General features: G+C 36.4%; 1 protein-coding gene across 1 annotated transcript in view; it reads right to left on the reverse strand.

Moving 5' to 3' along the window:
- The window catches only part of LOC101433008 (cytochrome P450 2C9-like), a 29,357-nt gene that overhangs the window by 8,308 nt on the left and 5,177 nt on the right, over positions 1-15,872 (reverse strand). Inside the window, exons 4-7 of the mRNA XM_004478346.4 lie at positions 6,388-6,548; positions 5,101-5,277; positions 3,601-3,742; positions 2,701-2,888 (exon numbers count right to left, since the gene is read on the reverse strand). Coding sequence (XP_004478403.1) covers positions 2,701-2,888; positions 3,601-3,742; positions 5,101-5,277; positions 6,388-6,548 — 668 coding nt within the window. The remainder of the gene's footprint in view (positions 1-2,700; positions 2,889-3,600; positions 3,743-5,100; positions 5,278-6,387; positions 6,549-15,872) is intronic.

Below are 15,872 nucleotides of genomic sequence, written 5' to 3' on the forward strand. Positions count from 1 at the left end.
AAAAGTTTATCTTGTGAATGCTGGTGATGATAGCAGAGCATTGCGAAGGAAACCAATGGCACTGAAGTATTTGTGTGAATATGGTTTGAAGGGGGAATTTTCAGGTTGAGCATATGTTACTGGAATAAAAACATAAGAATATAGGATTGTACAAGACAAACAGTGAACCCAATTGGAAATGATGGGTTGTAGTTTATAGTATAATTATAAAAATGTTCTTTCATGAACTGTAGCACATATAGCACACTAATACAAGGTGTGACTTATAGGGTATAATTTGGAAATTCAATACTGAAAGATTTTTTTTCTGTAAATGTTTTTTTTTCTATTTTAAAAAAATAACTCATGGTATATGAAAATATATGAAACTGAAGTGTCAGTTTCTATTACTATTGAAACACTGCCCTCTTCATACCTTTATATTTTGTCTTCAAGCATTTTCATGCCACAGTGGCTGAGCTGAGTATTGGCAACAGACACCTTATGGTCCCAAAACCAGAATTGTTTACTCTCTGACCTGTTACCAAAAAGTCTGTAGACTTCTGTTTTAGATCATGATCTTCACCTTATGCAGTGAATCCATTCTGTGGTAAATAAATTATTTACCTGACTGGGAGGAAAGAAACAATCAGTGACCCATGTCGCATGTTCTTTTTGCAGAAGAGATGGTACCTTGTCCTCAGGCTCTGAACATTCTGAGTTTAAAAAGCCTGAGTTGGGTGGTGAACCCTGAATAGGTGTCTGCTTAGCAGATGCAATACTCCCCACAACAGAATATAGTAGATGATGGAATTGGCAGTCCCTGACTGAATTTGTGGTCTACTTCAAATTACTTAGTAATAGGAGGAGAAGTTAGTTTGATAACTATTGTCAACCTAATATTTTTAAAAAAGACTTTCCCTGATTGTGTCCTAGGGTGAAAAAGTGTGGACTTGAACTCCTGACCCTTGATGGGGACAAGATCCGTTGCTTGTTGGTAATGGCCTTGATTCCCTCTTCCCCAAGGATGGCAAAGTCCAACCTTACCAAACTGCCCAAACCATTCTTTATCATCAAAATAGAATTTCTAGTTATCTTAATTTTATATAATAGTAATATATGCTGACATCAATTGAGGGATGAAATATCTTGTAGTGTATAAACTAGAAAGTCTGAAAAATATAGAAACCATGTGTTAGATGGCATTGAAAAATTGATAAGACAAAAATTGATGTCAAGATTCCAGAGGTGGAAGAAACTTGGAGAGAGAGGTAAGATTACACCTTCAGTAAGTTTTAAACTCTGTTCATTTCCAAAATTGAAGGAGGTAAGATGTCATACCATTGTATCATCTTATTGGAGGAATGCTGAATGCTTTCTAGAAGAAGGCCAACATTATCCGGGCCTCTGCTTTTTTTGTATATAATCTTTGGCATTTAGTGAAAAATTATGAGGCATCCCAAGACAGAATTTAGTGGTCACAAAAACAAGAGAGAATTGTATGAGAAACAATAAAATATACCATGGTAGGGAATGTTTCCCACCTATTTTCAGGCAAATATTACCTCCATATCAGAAATCTGAAAAGAAAAATTTAATAAAGCAAAATTGCAGAATATGTTTTATGAATATAAATAGAAAATGTAGAAAATAATATCCAGATGTCTTCATATACATTTATCAATACATGTATATATCTAAGCATATATATGTGTGTGTATTTATATGTAGTGGGGAAATAGCAGCCAAAATATATGACGGTAACTGAGAATTCATTTCATAAAATTATGAACCCATTAATTCTATAAAAACATTCAAAAATAAAAGATTTGGAAGGACATCCTTATTTGGGTGAAAAAGAGTGACAACAATATATTTCCTTGGAAATGGAAAACAAAAACAATAAAAACCAAGAAGTCCACTTATATTTACTTCTATTCAACAACTATCTTAGAAATCCTAGCCTGCCCAATAATGTGACAAATATAAATCAAAGCTATGAGAATTTGAAAAGAAGAAAGGAAAGAAATATTAATACAGATTATAAGATTGTGAAGGTAGAAATTAGAAATGAATTTATAGACAAATTATTAGCAATATTAAATGAATCTAACCAGGTTAGTACTAATGGCATTAAAATAATATCATTAACTCCATCCCATATACCAGGAAAATAATGGAAAGATCTTTTAAAATAATCATGCAATTTAAAAGAAGAAATAATATTGACTACCTAGGGAAAAGCCTAACGAAAGTATTCAAACCACAGTACTGAGAACATAACATTATTAGGAAAATTAAAGGCAGCACAAAGAAATTGCAAGCATATGCTATATTTAAGAACTGTAAGATTCAATAGTCAAAAAAAACCAATTCTTTTCAATTTGATCAATAGATTTTATGCCACCCTAAGTAAATTCTTAACTGAATGTTTGGATAATTTGACAAATTGATAAAAATTTATTTGCAGGTGTAATATGCTAACAGTGGCAAAAACGGTGACAAAGGAGAGCAAATCCAGAAGATACAGACTGCCTGATATAAAAAGTTGTTAATAAGCTTTATAGTCCCAAACTGGAAACAATCCAAAATCCATCAAACTGTCATAGATATGATGGTTGAATTTTCCACATCTCTCCTGAGTAGAGAGCATTGGAATCATGCAGTAAGTACAAGCCCTTTAATTGCACTGAGTTGCAGGATAGGAGAAACAAGTCTTACTTTGGGAATGAGGTAGTTTCTGAATTTAATGTCCTGGGTCACCGCATGGGGCACGTTCCTGGGGAAGAGGTCAATGTATCTCTGGATCTCGTGCACCACTGCATCCGTGTAAGGCATGCTGCTCTTGTCCTGCATGCAGGGGCTCCGGTGTCTGCCAATCACACGGTCAATCTCTTCCTGGACTTTAGCTGATAAGACACAAGTAAACACTGATGCAAACGGGGGAAAATGGACATTTGCCATAGCAATTCAAGCTTACAGGAAGTGTTATGAAAGTGTCGTACATCATTATAAACATTAATATTATACCTGGAAGTACAACTAGATGTAGAGATCAAATTGCCATAATATAGTTACAGATAACTTTCCTATATGATAGGCATTATATAAATTTGTAAATACATATATATTAGAACAAGATGTATAATACATAGAAAGAATGAGATGTCTTAAAATACAAGTAGTATATAATTAACTTATGAAATTACTGTCCTTACAGAAAGAACAGTAGAAATCAAAAATAATTTTGTGTTAAAGTAATGCACGTTTTAAAATTAAATTTCACCATTGGATCTATATGGACATATATGTTTGTTTGTGCAAACAACAACCTTATGTAAACCTAGGCCAATGCAAATATGCCTGTAGCAAATCATCTCCCTGGAACTCAGAGAGGGCCTGGAGCTGCAGCACTTGGACTGTCCACAAAGTTCTTTATCCTTTCTAGTCAACATCCTTTTATTCAAAGGTGTCATTTTTATTCGTCAGTCAAATTTGGACAAGTTAGAGCTGGTGGCTGTAGTAATGGATTTTCTGGGACACAGTGAACATCGAGTACACTAGCAGTGTCTTGCCAACCTCTATTCTGAAATTCCCCTTACCCGCCTTGTGTGGTCATACCTGTGACCTCTGTGTGCTTCAACAGGAGCAGGAGTCCATATCTCAGGGTGGTGCTTGTTGTCTCCGTGCCAGCAATAAACATATCTAATACAGTCATTATCAACTTTTCAATGGTAAATTCAGTGTGCTGATTGTGTTTTTCCTGGGGATGATATGATGAAACTATTAAATGAATTAATTTGCCCACATATTTAATTATAATGAATTCAAAATAACAAAGATTATTTTAAAATTAAGGAAACAGAAATTGGAGAGTACAGGATTTGAAAAAGTATTGTATGATATATTAGAGACAATACGTTCATTGTTCCAAACTTTATTTCCTACTCCTTTAAGCCTACCTTGCCTACCAATTCCATTTCCCAGTTTGGTTGGCCAGGCAATACAATTCATGCCAATGAGATCTAAGCTGAACCCTGTTGGTGCCACTTACTCTTTATGTCTTAGTCAAAACACAGAAGTGAAGATGGAGATGGGGCAGATATCATCTTGGGATAGGAGGATATACATGAAGTTGAAGGCCTATATAGGAATGGTAAAGAAAAATGGAAGGTACCTCATTTCAGGATGCTCCAGGGCTCTGTGTTGTCCTTGGACTGACCCAAGTGACCTTTTGTATGTGAGATAAATGAACCCACTATTTCTTAAGCCCTTATTAACCAAGATTTCTCCTACTTGCAGACTAACAATAATTGATAAAAAAAGGTAAATTAGGGCTGTACCATGCAGGTTGTTATAAGCCTGAATCCAAGAGATTACAGTTTTCTTTTGTTAAAGAATTTCTGGGGATCCAATTTTGCCTGCACTCTCATTATGAAATTTAAATTGTGCAAAACATAGTATGGCAGCACAACCTAGAATGAAATACAGAGAATGAATTCACCCTACAGGGCAGAGCCAGTGCTATTTTATTCGAGATGTGTGGTATTGGTCAAGAGCAAGAAGGTGTAGGAAAACGCAAGTGAAAGAGACACAGCAAACACAAGGACCAAGACTTTGGGCCTTAACTGCCCATGTGGGATAAAAGAGAAAGATATACTAGAGTTAAATGCAGATGCAATGGCCAAGGAAGTGACTGGAAGGAATTCTCAGGAATTGAAGTTGGGAGTGTGGAAAGCACTTGAACTGTGGTTAACACTTCCATCTCATTTTCCCACAGATGTCGTGCAATGATCTTTTCTATCTTCATTTTATGACTGTCTAGTTTGCATTTTCTAAGTTTTTTGAAATTGCTTCCATTTCATCTGAATTTGGGCATTCTGTTTCTCCTCTGGTAGATTATTAGCGCCTAAGAAAACAGGGTCAAATTTGTATTTATGTACCAATTCAGGAAAATCTTCTGCGATCCTTTGTGCAGATCCATTCACACAATAGGGACGTAACATGTTTGTCTAACATTTTTTGTCTGATCTTGTAAACATCCCTAGTATGAAGACAATTAAAAAATGCATCAGAAAATACATAAGCAAACAAATAACTGAGTGATCATTATCACTGTACCTGTTCCATTTTGATCAGGAAATAATCAATAAAGTCGCGAGGATTGTTAATATCCAGGGATGCTTGGTGTTCTTTTATTTTCTTCAAAATATAACTTTTCATACAATCAGTGTTTTTTAGGAATTCATTATGACTCCCAGGGAAACAAGCTATGAGAATGGGGAAAGTATGGCAGATCTAAAATAGAAAAAAATCATTATGAAATTAATAAAAATTTTTAAGGAAAGAATATATGCCACAATGCCAAACTCTGGTTAGAAACTGGAGCTATAATGATGGAAAAAATCAACTCCACCCTGAATCCTCTGTGCTGATAGATTTGAAGGAGAAAATTCTGACCAGTGGATCAATGATAATAATCATTTCCTAAACTCATACATAATTTCTAGAATCTAAATATACCTTTACAGCAATTTTCTCCTTTTTACATAAATTCTTGCCTATACTTTGAAATAAAGGATGCATGTATTACTATGATTCTTATTTTGTAGATGAAGATGGCAGGTAAGTAAATTAGGGAAACCTGAAATAGAGTGCCAAGTTAGTACCTGCTGTTTCTCCTTCCATCTAGCAGCCTCAGATATAGAATTGGTATTTTAAAACATTGAAGATATCATAAAACCCAGCTTTGCATTTTATAGATAAAGTGGTTGTGCACCAGTGCACTTAGTGACTATGCTAAGATCACACAATTATCATGTAGGCAGAGGGCAGGACAGGCCAGTTCTGCACAGCTCATACTGCATACTGGATCATATTGTAATCACTAACCCAGTGACCTTGTCAACTAGCATCCCACCTGGAGCAACGAACTCCCCTCTACTTAGTCAGTGTTTCCTGAGGGCATCATGGTCCCAAACATACTCCCTCCTTGAACACCTAAATTAGGATATTTCTGCCAAGTAATTTGATGAAGAATTCTTAAGAAGACTAGCTTTGTCAGTAATGGAAGCTTATCAGCAAAAGACTCAGGTCTCCATTGAGTGCTATGGGCATGTTTTGGGAAGTCACCAAGTACTTTATGGAAATAGGACTCTAGGCTCAATGGAAAAACAACTGAAGAGAGAGCCAAAGGATTTGAATTTGAGCTCATTATTCTGGACAAGGGTTTTCTTGCAAAATAAAGAGCCTGCTTGTATTTCCTCAATGTTTGTGACCAAGCTCTGCCAGGACCATGGTGTTCAAGCATTCACTTCACAAACTGATCTATCCAGAATGTAGAGCTCATACAAAAGAGAAATACAAGAGAATACAAGGTATTTCAGGAAACAATGATCTTGGTCTCACCTGGGTCCAAGCAGAGCTGAGAATCTTGCTGTTTTTGTTCATTTTTTCCATCAAGTTAAGAAATTCCTGATCTGTATAATCAAAACGATTGTGGAAAATAATGGAGCAGATCACATTGCAGGGAGCAGAGTAAAGGATAAAAGTGGGATCACAGGATGATGCTAAAGAATTGGAAACATTTAAAAAATACCATTAAAATACACCTAGGAAACTCTTTTCTCTCACAGGCAAACAAGAAAAGTTAATTTTAGAATTACTAAAACAGTATCAATTTAGAAACTTTTTTATAAGTAAAAAAAATCAGCATGCACAGAGTCAATACTTCATTTTTTTCCTCGAACACAATTGACTATTCCATCATAATTGGTTGGATAATGGTTCTGCAAATATCCCATTACCTCCACTGCCTTTATTTACACCCTTCTAATCCAACATATCTGAACTTTGGGGGGGGAAAACAAAAGAATGAAAGGGGCCATTCTTTAAAACTTTTAAAAATTCAAAATATCACTGTAGGATCACCTCTGTCTTCAAAGACTATAGACAATTACGCATTGATCCAGCAAGGACAATGATGGTTGGGCACTTCAAAAATTCTAAAATGTAGTAGGCAGTTGATGGAATTATACAGAGAACAACAGATTGGAGATTTAAGGGAAAAAGATTATAGGTAAATTAAATATTTTAAATAACAAATTTTAAAAAGACAAACTATCCATTTTGCATGAAAAAAAAAACTAAAATAATAAAACTTGAGAAGACATTTTGTTTGTCAAAAAGAAAAAAAAAGCATAGTGAGGAGGGGCAAGATGGCATCTGAGTGAGTGCACCTCATAATCTCTCCTGCAAAGAAGCGGCTGAGTAGGGATGGAGTCCTGCTGGACCAGTCTGTTTCAGGGGCTTGCAGGGCAGGAGGTGTCTGGATGTCGATTTGGTGAGACAGTGACAGAAGAGATTCTTGCAAGAGGTAGAATTTTGGGTCTCTTACACAGAGGTCAGAAGTTGTGGATAGGACCCCTCCTGCTAGTGCTGGCGTCCCGGCCTCAGCAATCCCTGAAAACTATGTTGTGTTGCCATGTTCCCAAACCCCAATGTTTACTGGATGCATGGTTCCCAGGTCTGTATCCCCTAAACACTGGTAGCCCATGCTCATCAGACTCAAACACCTTGAGTCTACAATATCCCGGACTTCTCATTCCCAAATTCACCACGCCCTGAGGTCCTTCTGAGGCCCTTGATTACCCTAACTCTCTGCATTTTTGTTGTTGTTGTTGTTTGTTTTTTTCACCTTGAGCTTGGAGGAGTATACCAGCTGACTTGGGCAAAGTCTGGGAAGAAAATAGAGGTGAATCTACTGAGAAAGCCCAATTTACCTAAACATCCTGGGATAGGAAACTTGGTCTAGGAGAAGGTGGAGTTAGAAAATCAATTAGATATCCCCTAGCACACTTAAGGGGAAGGGACTGTAGGACATGCTATCCAAGCTTCCAATAGCATATTTGGAGCTTCTGGTGAGGCGTAGGTGCTCTCACACTGGAAATAGAGTCAAAGTCTTTTGTATTGAGTTAGTTCAACAAGGACCCACTTGAATCTCTTACCAGACTTCTCAAGCAGCTTTCCTGCTGCCCTGGGAGAGAGAGAAGTGAGGAAGGGAGAAAGGGGTAGGTCAGGTCCCTACGTGTTTCATTTAACGGCAAAGAGGATTCCTAGCTTGAAACGTTGGTTCTTTTTTTTTTTGTCGTGGTTGCTACTATTGCATTGTCTCCCCTTCTTTACACCCATTTCATTTATTTAGTTTTTTTCTCTTTTTCTTTTTCTTGCTTGTTTCACCCCTTTTCCTTGCCTGCCCATTCTATTCTCTCTTTTTTACTTTTCTCTCTTTTTCTTCTTTTTCATTTTATTTTCTTTATATAATAAGTGCTGCAGGGAGTGCTTCACATTTGGTGTGTTTCCTCATCCTTCATTTACTCCTTTCTGTGTGTATTGATTTTGAACACTGACACGATCCCCTTTCCCCTACATATTTCTATCTTCCATCATCTACTGTTTCTCTTACATTCCACCTCCCTTTCTTTGGCCCCCAAATTGCCTGACTTTTTATTTCTAAGACCTTTGTTTTGTTTTCTGTCTTTTATCCACTCTTGATATTATTATTTTTCTTTTCTCTTTCCCTCTCTCATGAAAACACTGGCCTTTTAATTCATACTATATTCCTTCCCATGTTCAGTTGACTGTTTCACTATAGGTACTCTACTTACTGCTATAACTCCACACAACTTACATGAGTCTAATATCCATTCTCCTAGATCTCACATCATTGCTCTATTAACATTTCTTACCAATACTACTTTATACATTTTTTTTCTTACTCATTTTGCTTTCTCTGGCCCTAATATTTTCCTTCAAAGTGAACTTAGTCAGCAACAAGAAAATCGAGTAAGAAGAACAAAGTGACAAAGAGAAGACAAAACACTTATGCATAAACTACAACTAATAAATCCCCAAGACTAGACAAAGAAGCTAAGGAACTGATTAAACGTGTCAAGATAAAATGATGACCAGACAGCGACAAAAAACTACAAACCAAACCAATAATCAGGAAAACATGGCTGAATCCAATGAACAAACTAAAAACCAGGAAGAGGAGCAGAACATTGGACAAGTAATTAAGGCTCTCAAAACATATATTAGAGACCAACTTAATGAAATAAAGGAAGAGATTAACAATATGAAGAAAACACTTGGAGAGAATACAGAAGAAATTAATGTCATAGACAAAAAGATAACAGATATGATGGCAATGAACACCACGGTTCAAGAAATAAAAAATACACTATCAGCAAATAGCAGCAGATTAGAAGAGGCAGAGGAGAGAATTAGTGACATGGAAGACAGTACACCTGAAATCAAACAGATAGTAGAACTGATCGATAAAAAGATAGAAAAATCCAGCTGGGATTTAGGAACATGAATGACAATGCAAAATGCACAAATATATGTATTATAGGCATCCCAGGTGGAGAAAAGAAGGGAAAGGGGATGGAAGGGATGTTGGAGGAAATAATGGCTGAAAACTTACCAAATCTACTGAGGGAGATGGATTTACATGTCCAGAAAGCACAACACACACCAAACACCATAAATCCCAACAGGCCCACCCCAAGACATATATTTGTCAAATTATCCAATGCTCAAGACAAAGAGAACATTCTAAAAGCAGCAAGCAGAAAGAGAACAATCACATACAAGGGAGGTTTCATAAGATTAAGGGCTTATTTCTTATCTGAAACTATGGAGGCAAGAAGTCAGTGGTATAATATAGTCAAGGTACTAAAGGAAAAAAATTTCCAACCAAGAATACTCTATCCAGCTAATTTAGCATTGAAAAATGAGGGAGAGTTCAAATTATTCACAGCTAAACAGAAATTAAAAGAGTATGCCAACAAGAAACCTGCCCTTCAAGAAATACTAAACGGAATTCTGCAGGAAGTAAGAAAGAAACAGGAGAGGCAGAGATGGAGGAGACTGTAAGAGCAACAAAAAAGACAAAAAGGGAAGGAAAAAAACAAACAAAATATGACAAACACAAGTCCAATCAAAATATGGCTAACATGAATAATTCCTTGAAAGTAATAACACTGAATGTCAATGGATTAAACTCACCTGTCAAAAGATTCAGACTGGAAGATTGGATAAGGAAATATGACCCATCTATATGTTGTCTACAAGAAACACATCTTAAACCCAGGGATTCAAGGAGATTGAAAGTGAATGGCTGAAAAACAGTCTAACAAGCAAACTCTAATCAAAAAAGGGCAGGAGTAGCTATATTAATATCAGACAAAATAGACTTTAAATGTGAAACAATTGTGAGAGACAAAGATGGATACTACATATTAGTGAAAGGGATAATCTTTCCAGGGGAACGAACAATCATAAATATTTATGCTCCTAACAAGGGAGCCTCCAAATATGTGAGGCAAACATGGGAAAAACTAAGTGAAAGAATAGATGCCTCTACAATTATAGTGGGGGAATTTAATACACCACTATCAACTCTGCACAGAACATCTCAAAAGAGGAACAAAAACTTTAAACAGTATATTAGAAGAGCTGGACCCAATAGACATATAAAGATCATTACACCCAAATACAGCAGGATATATATTTCCTCAAGTGCACATGGATCATTCTCCAAGATAGACCATATGCTAGGCCATAAAGAAAGGCTCAATGAATTCAGAAAGATTGAAATCATACAAAATAATATCTCTGACCACAGTGGAGTGAAGCTGGAAATCTGCAAGGGCCAGAGGCCCAGATTTCACACCCAGATATGCAAATTAAACATCATACTCTTAGACAAAAAGTGGGTCAAGGAGGAAATCTCAAAAGAAATTAATAACTACCTTGAAACTAATGAAAATGATAACGCAACATACCAATACTTATGGGATGCAGCAAAAGCAGTACTGAGAGGGAAATGTATAGCCATAAAGTCATACATCAAAAAAGAAGAAAGAGCAAAAATTTAAGAACTAACTGCACATTTGGAGGAATTAGTAAAAAACCAACAAAGTAACCCCACAGGAAGAAGAAAGAAAGAAATAACAAAGAGCAGAGCTAAATGAAATAGAAAATAAGAAAGCACTTGAAAAGAAAAAAAAAAAAAAACCCAAGAGCTGGTTCTTTGAGAATATCAATAAAATTGACAAACCCTCCACTAGACTAACAAAGAAAAAAGAGAGAAGATGCAGATACACAAAATAAGAAACGAGAAAGGAGATATCACCACTGTCCCCCCAGAAATAAAGACTATCAAAAGAGGATACTTTGAAAAACAATATTTCAACAAAAATGACAATTTAAAGGAAATGGACAAATTCCTAGAAACACATAAGCAGCCTATGTTGATGAAAGAGGAAATTGATGATCTCAACAAACCAATCACAAGTAAAGATATTGAATCAGTCATTAAAAACCTCCCAGCTAAGAAGAGCCCAGGGTCAGACAGCTTCACAGGTGAATTATACAACATATTCTGGAAAGAACTAACATCAATCTTGCTGAAACTCTTCCAAAAATCAAAAGAGAAGAAACATTACCTAACTCATTCTATGATGCCAACATTACCCTAGTACCAAAGCCAGACAAAGACACCACAAGAAAGGAAAATTACAGACCAAGTTCTCTAATGAACCTAGAGGCAAAAATCCTCAACAAAATACTTGCTAACTGTATTCAACAACACATTCAATGAATTATACACCATGACCAAGTGGGATTAATTCCTGGTATGCAAGGATGGTTCAACATAAGAAAATCAATCAATGTAATACACCATATAAACAGATTGAAGGGAAAAAATCACATGATCATAGCTATAGAGGAAGAAAAAGCATTTGGCAAAATACAGCATCCTTTCTTGATAAAAAAAGTACTGCAAAAGATTGGAATAGAAGGAAATTTTCTGAACATGATAAAGAGTATATATGAAAAACCCACAGCCAACATCATTTACAATGGTGAAATCCTAAAATCTTTCTCTCTAAGATCAGGAACAAGACAAGGATGCCCACTACCACTTCTTCTATTTAACATTATCTTAGAAGTACTTGTTTGAGCACTGAGGCAAGAACCAGATACAAAAGGTGTTCAATTTGGAAAGGAAGAAGTCAAAATTTCATTATTTGCAGATGACATGATCCTATATATAAAAAACCTGAGAAGTCTACAACAGAGCTTCTAGAACACATAAATGAGTTTAGTAAAATCACAAATTATAAGATCAATGCACAAAAATCAGTAGCATTTCTGTACACCAATAATGAGCAAGCTCAGGAGGAAACCAAGAAACAAATACCATTTACAATAGTCAATATAAAAATCAAATACCTAGGAATAAATTAAACTAACGATGTAAAAAACTTATACACAGAGAACTATACAACACTGTTCAAGGAAACCAAAGAAGACCTAAATAAATGGAAGAATATTCCCTGTTCATGGATAGGAAGACTAAATATTATTCAGATGTCTACCCTACCAAATATGATCTACACATTCAATGCAATCCCAATAAAAATCAACACAGCATTCTTTAATAAACTAGAAAAACTAGCTATGAAATTTACTTGGAAAGGAAAGAGGCCCTGAATAGCCAAAGACATATTGAAAAAGAAAAATGAAATTGGAGGAATCACACTACCTGACTTCAAAATATACTACAAAGGTACAGTAGGGAAAACAGCATGGTATTGGAACAAGGAGAGACACAATGACCAATGGAATCAAATTGAGAGTTCTGATATAGATTCTCATGTATATATTCATATAATATTCGATAAAGCCACCAAACCCTCTCAACTGTGAGAGAATGGCCTTTTGAACAAATGAGGCCTGAAGAACTTGATACCCATATGTAAAAGAACGAAAGAGGATTACCAAATCACCCCTTATGCAAAAATCAACTCAAGATGGGTCAAAGACCTAAATATAAGAGCCAAGACTATAAAGACTTTGGAAAGGAGTGTAGGGAAGCATCTATAGGACCTTGTAATAGGAAATGGCTTCCTGAACTTCATGTCAAAAGCACGAGCAGCAAAAGAACACATACATAAATGGGACTTCCTCAAAAATAAAGCCTTCTGCACCTCAAACGAGTTTGTCAAGAAAGTGAAAAGAGAGCCTACACAATGGGAGAAAATATTTTGTAGCCATATATCAGATAGGAGACTTATAACCTGCATATATAAAGAACTCCTATAACTTGAAAAAAAAAAGACAACCCGTTTAAAAAATGGAAAAGATTTAAACAGACACTCCTCCAAAGAAGAAATACAAATGGCTAAAAGCACATGAAAAAATGCTCCAAATCTCTAACTATTAGGGAAATACAAATCAAAACTACAATAAGATACCATCTTACTCCCATTAGATTGGCAGCTATGAAAAAAACAGAAGACTACAAATGCTGGAAGGATGTGGGGGAATGGGAACACTCATCCACTGCTGGTGGGAATGCAGAAGGATCCAGCCATTCTGGAGGGGAGTTTGGCAGTTTCTCAAAAAACTAGCTATAGATTTGACATATGACCCAGCAATTCCGCTGCTGTGTATATACCTTGTAGAACTGAAAACAAGGACACAAACCGATATATGCACACCAATGTTCATAGCAGCATTGTTCACTATTGCCAAAAGTTGGAATCAACCCAAATACCCATCAACAGATGAATGCATAAATAAAATGTGGTATATACATACAATGGAATACTACTCAGCTTTAAGAACAAATACACTACAAACACATGTGATAACATGGGTGAATCATGAGAACCTTATGTTGAGTGAAGCAATCCAAGCATTGAAGGACAAATACTACATGACCTCAATGACATGAAATAAGTAAACCAAGCTGCCTCAAAGAGCTAGAGACTGGATGGTAGGCTTAAAGGAAATTTTGGGGTAGAGGAAGGATGTAGGCTGACACCTACCTGGTAAACTGGAGGTAAGTATGATAAGCTGGAGGTAAGAATTTGTACAAGGAAGGGATAAAATGGAGGCATAGGGTTACTTTGGGTGGGGCTTTGTGGGCTAGGGATGGGAGGATGGTCATATTGCCCAAGAAATTGGGGGGAGGGTGGGGGAACATATGAACATAGGAGATTTTCAGGTATTTTGTTGAGAGTATAATCCTGAGAAAACTTTTTCAAAAATATAATAAGGAAGGTTACCTGTTTAAAATGCTTAAAGGGGATAATCTGACACAGGACAGGCTTCTAGGGAGTGTGTGAGTGCTCATTTTGCCATAGTGGGTTGTATCATTGGATGGAGACCCATATAATGAGAGTGAAGGTATACCCACATGCTGGGGAGGACTGATGTTCTCAAATAGAGGGAATTGTATCTTTAGAGAGAATTGGTGGCTCCCAGTGCATTAGAGCAGTTGAGCATGTCAAGCCCTCAACACTGTTGCAAGTATCTCTGAACATGGCCCTTTAAGCAATGGAGATTGATTGTCACCATGGGCTCTAAGGGGAGGGGGAAAGAGGTATTGAAGAGATGGAATCAGTGTAACTGTGTGGGCAATAGAAGTGTTCCAAAAGAGTATGCAAGGATGGATATAAGACATGTTAAATTACACCAAAAATGTATAGGGGCTGTTAGGCTAAAATGTAAATCATAATGTAAAACATAAGATAACTAAAATTTTAGAAAATTGTATAGTCTAAAATATAAACCACAATGTAAACCCATTGTTACCTTGTTTGAATGCTATTGTCTCAATATCTGTACATCAGTTTCAGTAAATACAGTATGAATATGTAAAACGATTATTGCTGTGGAAGGGAAAAGGGTTTTATGTTATATATGTGGGAGTACTGTACATTGTATATATGAATTACTGTGATCTATAACTTTTGTGAAGACAAGCTTAATAATTAGGAAAAAAAAGAAAAAGGACGTAGACACTGAGGAAAAGACAGAAGAAGTTGCCTTGCCAATTTGCATACAGGGCAACACTTATTGCAGTGATAGGCAAAACATCAAAAACAAAACTTTTGAATTTTTAAATTTTTTGATACCCCAATTTATTTTTACCTTAATCTTTCTAAATTAATATGTATTCTATATCTAACCTTTAAACTAATCACTATATTCCATTTTACTATTAATGGAACCTGGCAATATATTGGACTTCATTTTTGAAGATGCTTTGGATCACAGAGAGGTTCAACAATGGCAGTGGAGGAATACTGGTGTGGGATATTATTGACAGGGGACACATGGTTGGCAGGGAGTTCTCCAGAGCATGTATCCAGGATACATAAAAATGTTTGGATATTTTCATAGTGGCTACAATTTAAAACAACAACTGAGGGAGTGCTGAGTTCCTAGCCAGGGGAGCTCTTTCACATTCTCTATGCAATGGCAATGACCAAAAAAAGAAACAGGGTCCAACAATGAGCCCTTGATACTAATGACTATGCTTGTAAGCCTGTACACCTGAATAAGAATAAGGCCTAGAGCTGCAGAGTGCCTAAGAGTTACCTCATGAGAGCCTCTGTGTTGCTCAAATGTGGCCAGTCTTGAAGCCAAATTCAGCATGTAAAAGTGTTGCCTTCCCCCCAGTGTGGGACAGAACACCCAGGGATGAGCCTCCTGGTGCCGAGGGATTACTACCAACTACCAGCTGATGATGTAACTAGAAAATGACCTTGAATAAAAGGGTCAACTCAGACCAGCAGACTATCTCAGTCTACATATAATAGCAGGAGTTAGAAATGCTTTTTGACCTGAAGAAAAGGGGGAAATGGAAAGGAAAAATGCGTTTATATGGCTATGAATTTCCAAAAAGAGCTGGGAGGTTATCAGAGGGGTCACGCTTATGCACACCTCAGCAGAGTCCAGAGACAGATAAAGTAGATACAACCTCTGGTATTGGTTCTGCTGAGGTCTACAGAGACCCATGGTTTCTATGG

This window comes from Dasypus novemcinctus, chromosome 6 (genome assembly GCF_030445035.2).
Source record: "Dasypus novemcinctus isolate mDasNov1 chromosome 6, mDasNov1.1.hap2, whole genome shotgun sequence".
In the NCBI taxonomy this organism is placed as follows: Eukaryota; Metazoa; Chordata; class Mammalia; order Cingulata; family Dasypodidae; genus Dasypus; species Dasypus novemcinctus.